This window comes from Limulus polyphemus, unplaced genomic scaffold (assembly GCF_000517525.1).
Source record: "Limulus polyphemus unplaced genomic scaffold, Limulus_polyphemus-2.1.2 Scaffold1827, whole genome shotgun sequence".
Taxonomy (NCBI): Eukaryota; Metazoa; Arthropoda; class Merostomata; order Xiphosura; family Limulidae; genus Limulus; species Limulus polyphemus.
Window position 1 is genome coordinate 152,899 of NW_013667437.1, and position 6,497 is coordinate 159,395.

The 6,497-nt window shown below is 31.1% G+C and overlaps 1 protein-coding gene across 2 annotated transcripts in view; it reads left to right on the plus strand.

The window, feature by feature from the left end:
* Positions 1–6,149, plus strand: part of LOC106465072 (peroxisome proliferator-activated receptor gamma coactivator-related protein 1-like) — a 48,050-nt gene extending 41,901 nt beyond the window's left edge. For both annotated transcript variants that reach the window (XM_022392883.1, XM_013925270.2), the window contains 5 exons: positions 1,610–1,667; positions 2,104–2,225; positions 2,507–2,565; positions 4,055–4,141; positions 5,582–6,149. In XM_022392883.1, the coding sequence (XP_022248591.1) occupies positions 1,610–1,667; positions 2,104–2,225; positions 2,507–2,565; positions 4,055–4,141; positions 5,582–5,682 (427 nt within the window). In that variant the 3' untranslated portion in view covers positions 5,683–6,149. The remainder of the gene's footprint in view (positions 1–1,609; positions 1,668–2,103; positions 2,226–2,506; positions 2,566–4,054; positions 4,142–5,581) is intronic.
* The last annotated feature ends 348 nt before the right edge of the window (positions 6,150–6,497 follow it).

Below are 6,497 nucleotides of genomic sequence, written 5' to 3' on the forward strand. Positions count from 1 at the left end.
GGTCTTGTATATAGTAGTTTCTTCCTTCTTTTATTATATATATATATATATATATATATATATATGTGTGTGTGTGTGTGTGTGTGTACGTAAAAGTTTGACGTGAACATTCTACAAGCCTCAGATCACATATCAATAAGTTTAGGGTAATTCTACCAATGCTGTCATGTAAAGCAACCTTTTCCACTCCACATACTGGCAACATCGTTCTTCTTTTCTTTTAACACTGACATTGCTACTTAGGAGTACTGTTTGCAGTACCAGGCTGTGGGTGCTGAAAACCACCCATACCGGAAACCTGCTTTTATGCATTATTTCGACCTATCAGGGTGAGAGAAAGATTCTGTATAATTTTTGCTGTAAATATGTCTTTTATTGCACAGTTGTAAGACATCAAACTCTCAGTAAGTAGTATTAATATAAACTAGTGGTTGGGAATCCTTGAGCTCCTGTCTAACCTGTGAGGTGAATGAAACGATTTAAGATTCCATTGGAAAATCTTCTTGCAATGTTTCATCAGGATATGATTCATGAAATTGCTTAATAAGTTCTTTGTTCTTGTGTGTTAAATTGAGAACTATGAAAGATCTCAATATATTCTTGTACTCTTGAGCAATTCCTCTTCTGGAGACATTTGTAAGATATCCATGCTGCTTAAATTTCGTGGTGAAGGATGTAACAAACTGCCTGATTTCCGTATTAAAAGGTATATCCAAATGTTCGGGGTATTTTATTATTAACTCCTTGCACGTTCTTTCAGGTCCCATTTTATTGCATTTATCTTCATTCCATTTGTTGAATATTTTGACCACGTCTTTTTTCAAATATACTTCTGCCCTTATACCATATTGTGGATGCTTTGCCCAACCTCTTTCAACATTCTCTATGGGTTCGTAGACATTACTTTGCTTGATTTGAGTCTGATGTTCTGCTTGAACCTGAAGCCTAAGATCACATGGTATATGTTGTAATTGACGAGCTTTATCTTCAGGTGAATGAACCATTTGCTGAACTGATTCATAATTTCATTCGTGAGATGACAAAATGGTTTCAATATCTTTGACTTCTAAAGACTCTGGATCAAAGTAACGAATCTCGGTATTGATGAATTATATTCGACCATTTTAATAAGTTCACGTGTATAATACATTGCAAGTGAATCGACATCTCTACTCTTCAATGAGAAGTGGCAAACATGTAAGTTTTAAAGTGTTTTTGTTTTGAAGCATCTGTGACACTGATCACATAATTTTTTGGCATTCCCTTTATTTATTTCAAAGCCTTTGGGACTCATGTTTCTAATGCGTGATTCAATTGATTGTGCTTTCTTTGAGCTTGATGTCTTACGTTCCTCAAGTTTTGAATATAAATGCATCCTTTATGTCATTGTCCTCAGCAAAATAGTTCTTGGGAATCCTCATCATCAAATTCAATTGCATCATCTTCAACATTTTCAATATCATTTACTGATTTATCAGTTGCACATTCAGTAATAGTATCCGTGACAAATTTTGTAAAGTTTTCATCCACTTAAACTGTTTGTATTATAAAACAGTTGTACAGTTTGCAGACAACAGTGGTAACTTGGTGTTTTTTCTTTTTTTAATAGATCATCCAGTGAAAAAATATCTACCCAGGAGAGAAGGAAAAAGAAGTTTTTGGAAGTAGTAAGTTTGCCAATCATCTATATAAACACCATATGACAAGCTCTTCTGTAGATCTTGTGATTAATTTTGCATTTTCATCTTTTCTGTGACCAAGTCAGTAAATTTATGGGCTTGTATTCATAGTTCCAGAATTATTAAGCAATTTATAAAGAAAGTTGGAATTTTGTAAAGTCATATAATGAAAACACTAGAACATAGTAACATACATATAAATATTTTCAACTTCAGCATAAACTTTTGGGGAGGGGGGTATTTTGTATTGAACATTGTTTTCTAATAAACTGCCAGTCAAAAGTGTGGATTTGTGTATTGAGTTAAATATATTAAGTGTCACTAGCATACGTTACTGTTAGGATTGTGTTTTGTGTTATTGAAACATTTTATAATTTACTTTGGTGTAGTTAGTTTTAGGGTTAAGATTTTGTTAACATTTCAGGAGGAGCGTAGAGTGATCTACGTTGGTAATATTCCTGAAGGCACCACTCGCACAGACCTCCGGAATAGGTTCTGTAAGTTTGGTCCAATTGAGGAGGTGAGCGTCCATCTTAGGGACCATGGGTAAGTTGGGTGTATTCTGTCATGAGATGTAGCTTGAACATTTGGTCACCAATTGTATTAGGAAAAGGTATACCTATAATTAATGACCAAACTATGTACATTGATAGTAGAGTTCTGTATTGGATATGTAATATATATTTTGCTAAACAGATTATAATTTTTACTGTAATGTGCTGGTGAAATGTTATGTTGATTGGATGTGACTGTCTTGTGTGTGCTATTGCTTGTAAGAAACTGGTCTGTATTAAAATTTCACATATTTTTTACTTTTTCCTCAACAGAGATAACTATGGCTTTGTTACCTTTCACAATAGAAGTGATGCATTCGAAGCTCTAGAACGTAAGTTTCAGATTAATGGTATAATAATGAATTGTATGAGAAATCTTACATGCCACTTGAAACATGGTTGGAAACAAATTAACAGAATGAAATTTAAGTTTTAGGAAAAATAAACATAAAGCTTGTTAAAAAGTGTTCAGTGTATTAACTTGCCTTGTAAGTTCAAATGTTGTAACAGTATTTAAGGCCAGGAATGATGTCTAAACTAATTTTTAAACAAGATTCTGACTAGAGTTTATGGATATATAATCTATCTTTTAAACAAAGTTCTTACCAGAATTCATCAGATATTTAAACTAGTTTTTAAACAAGATTCTTAAGCAAGATTTTCATACACTTCAAATTTATTCATTGCCAGAAATTTCTGTAATACTATTCTGCTACAATTGTTATTGCCACTCAATGGCTCAGAAGTAATTCTGGGGGGTTATACTGCTAAAAGTGGGGTTTTAATACTCATGGTGAGCACAGCACAGATAGCCCATTGTGTAGCTTTGTGCCTGTTATCAAAACAGTTGGTATTAATTACATTATTTTTAGAATAATTATAACATTAAAGAATGTGTTTTGTATTTTAATCACAAGTGATACTTGTCATAACTATTGTAAAACATTATACATATTTTAAAGCTTTTTTCTTACATGCTGAAAAATGTTTCTTGTAACAATGAACTATAAAAATATAAAAGTATGTCCAGTGAAACCTTCTTAATCTGAACACATTTGTAATAAAGTAATTCTTAATTTGAATAATTGAAGCAGTCACTTTGAGTGCAAGGAATACTATTAATAGCATGCATTACAATGGCTAAATGTATGCAGCTAGTAAGCAAAAAAACAATTGTATGTACAATGAACTTAGCAGTTGATTATTTTATGTTGATTATGCCATTATATTTACATTTAAATAATCATTTTGTTCAAACCAATGACTTGCTCATGGAATACAAAATATATAATACATGCATTACTTTCTTGTATGAACAAATATCATGGTTTAATGATGCTGACCTTTCTAGACATTTTTGTTTTGGAGCACTGTGATTCGACATCACTATAGTATAAGTCGCTCTGATAACCTCTTAATATCTGTTATAGTTTACAAGTACATCCCTATTGTGAAGGTCATTCTCAGAAATGTCGTCGTAAATTGGTATCACTGGAAGTGCAGGTGTTTTGTAGTCAGTAATTATCACTTTGTTTCCTGTTCGGATCAACTCCCTAATTAACTTGTGGAGTCGTATACAAATTAATGAATCATGTATCTATAGAAAATGGATGTTTGTTATAACATGTAGTTGTCAGATTAAATTTGTCATTGTGAAGATTTGTCTACATGAAAAATAATTCAGATTGTTCATGTTTGGCCTAAGGAGGCTTCACTGTAGTTTTTATTCCTAAGGAGTGTTATATTGGTAAATTTAAAGTATTTAATGTCTATACTATATTTGAAGTACATTTGTAAATGTATCTATATTGTTTTTTGTAGATGGCAATGATGATGCTTCATATCCCAAAGTAGACCTGTGTTTTGGAGGTCGTCGTCAATTTTGTAAAAATAGCTATGCTGATTTAGGTGAGTTCTGTAAACAGTCGAAGATTGTGACATCTTTTTTTATATCAAACTTGATAAAATAAATTAGATGGACTTAGTATTTCCACATGTTTAATATATTGTTTTTCTTCAAATAAAAACTTTATTTGACCAAGGTACACAATTGTTTGTGATGTTAAAAACGTATTCACTTTTCCATGATGCTTTGAACTATGAGTACCAAAGCTAATAGTTAAGTATTCAGTGCTTGAAAAGTTGAGTTTCATTTTGGACACTAATTTAAGTGGTCATAATACTTTAGTGTTGTTACTAAAAACAGTATACATTGCTTGGTTTGTAAGAAAGAATCTTTAAAAACACTACTTTCTGTGTAAGTCGTTTTGACCAATTTTTTTCCGGCAAGAGAGAGATAAGGTTAATGATAATTCTGACAAATTCTACAGTCAGTATTAAGAAAACGTAGCTTCCACATAAGGTGTATCTATTAACATAAGCTAAAAACCTTTTACAACTAACAATTAAGTAGGACAAGAAATTTCGTTTTTTCAGCCATTGTTATATTACATACATTTCTAAAATTTACAGAGAATATGAAACTAATTATAAAATTACCTAAATAACAAATTTAGTAAGGTAAACAACAATAGCTATTTTTACTTATAAGTCTGAGGAAGTCTGTCCCACAATCAAATTTTCATGTGAGAAAAGTGAAGTGAAGCTGTTAAAACAAAGCTTTAACTGACTTGTAATCTGACATAAACACCAAAAAATACTGTTGCTAGTTGTATGTTTTATTATGATTGTAAATATCAATTAATGCTGAGCCACATGTTAGGCTTAATAAGCCCCTGTTCTATGTATTAGTTTATTGTAAACATCAGTTAATGCTGAGTAGCATGTTAGGCTTAACAAGCTCAGTTTTATGTATTAATTTATTGTAAACATCAGTTAATGCCGAGCAGCATGTTAGGCTTAACAAGCTCAGTGCTATCTATTAGATTATTTTAAACATCAGTTAATGCTGAGCAGCATGTTAGGCTTGACAAGCTCAGTTCTGTGTTTTAGTTTATTGTAAATATCAGTTAATGCCAAGCAGCATGTTAGGCTTAATAAGTTTAGTTTTATGTATGAGTTAATTTGTATTTGTGATTCCAGAATGTCTTGATTTTAGTACTAATTGTTTTGTGGGAGATTATAATGAAGAATCCTTATTTATCAAACGGGAAATTAAATCAGCTGATTGAATGTTTGTTCCTGAAGAGATAAAACTGTAGTATACACTTCCTGAGTTAGTTTAAGAATCTCAATAGATATCTTAACATAGCTGTTTATTTTATTATAATTTTTGTCTTTATAATTTATTTTTTGTTGTTGACATTGTTTTTTCACATATAACCTTAATGTTGGAAATTTATGAGTTGAAGTATATCATTTATAAAAGAACTTTTCATTCCTTGTCAGATTCTCAAGCACAACACAGTGCTCAAAAGCCATTTAGAAATCGAAATTTAGATTTTGATTCCCTTCTGCAAGCAGCAAAGGCTAATGTTGGATACAAATAACAGAGAAGAAACTAGGACTTAGAAAAGACATGTTTACATGAACAGAATGATTAGTGTCACTCCAACACATCCATCAACCGGGTATATATATATGTGGTAATTGAAATGTGAACTTATAAGAAAGTTTGTATTTGACATGTTTTTTGTTAAGTAAGATTCATAACCTAGACATTTCAGTGTAACTTCTCTTTGAATAGTGTCAGTTGCCTTTGTCTCTGTTCTAACTTAGAAAACTGCAAAATAATCTGGGACTGTTACATTGATTTGTTTCCTGTGTTTGCACTTTATTAATAAAAACGTGTATTAGTTGCCATGCAACTTACTTGATTTGAAAAAAATTCAAAGTATTCGGTGTAAGTTGCATGTGACTTTTTTCTTTCAAATTTTTATATGTATATATAATAGTGTCACTGGACATTATTTGTACTAACTTGTAGTTTTCCAAGGTTTATAATTTTAGAAGAACTGGGTCACTTTTTCTTGTTTGTTAAGTACTAATTGTTTTTATTCTATGTGTTTCAGATATCTTCAAGTGTTGTTTTTTATATACAGTGATTTAGCTAAAAGTATTTTAGTGGATAATCAAGTAGCACAGATGGTGTTACATAAATTATCAGAATTGTTTTTTTCTGCTATATTTGTGTATTGACTTGATGTTGATTGTTTTGTAATAAGTTGACATTCAGATTCACTTTTTTCATTTTCTTTTTTACATTAAACAATCATTCTATTTTTACAGTTGAAAAACAAAACTTTCCATCACTTACTCTTTGAGGCTGGATTTTGTTTGTGCACTTCTATTTTTAAAAAGCTGC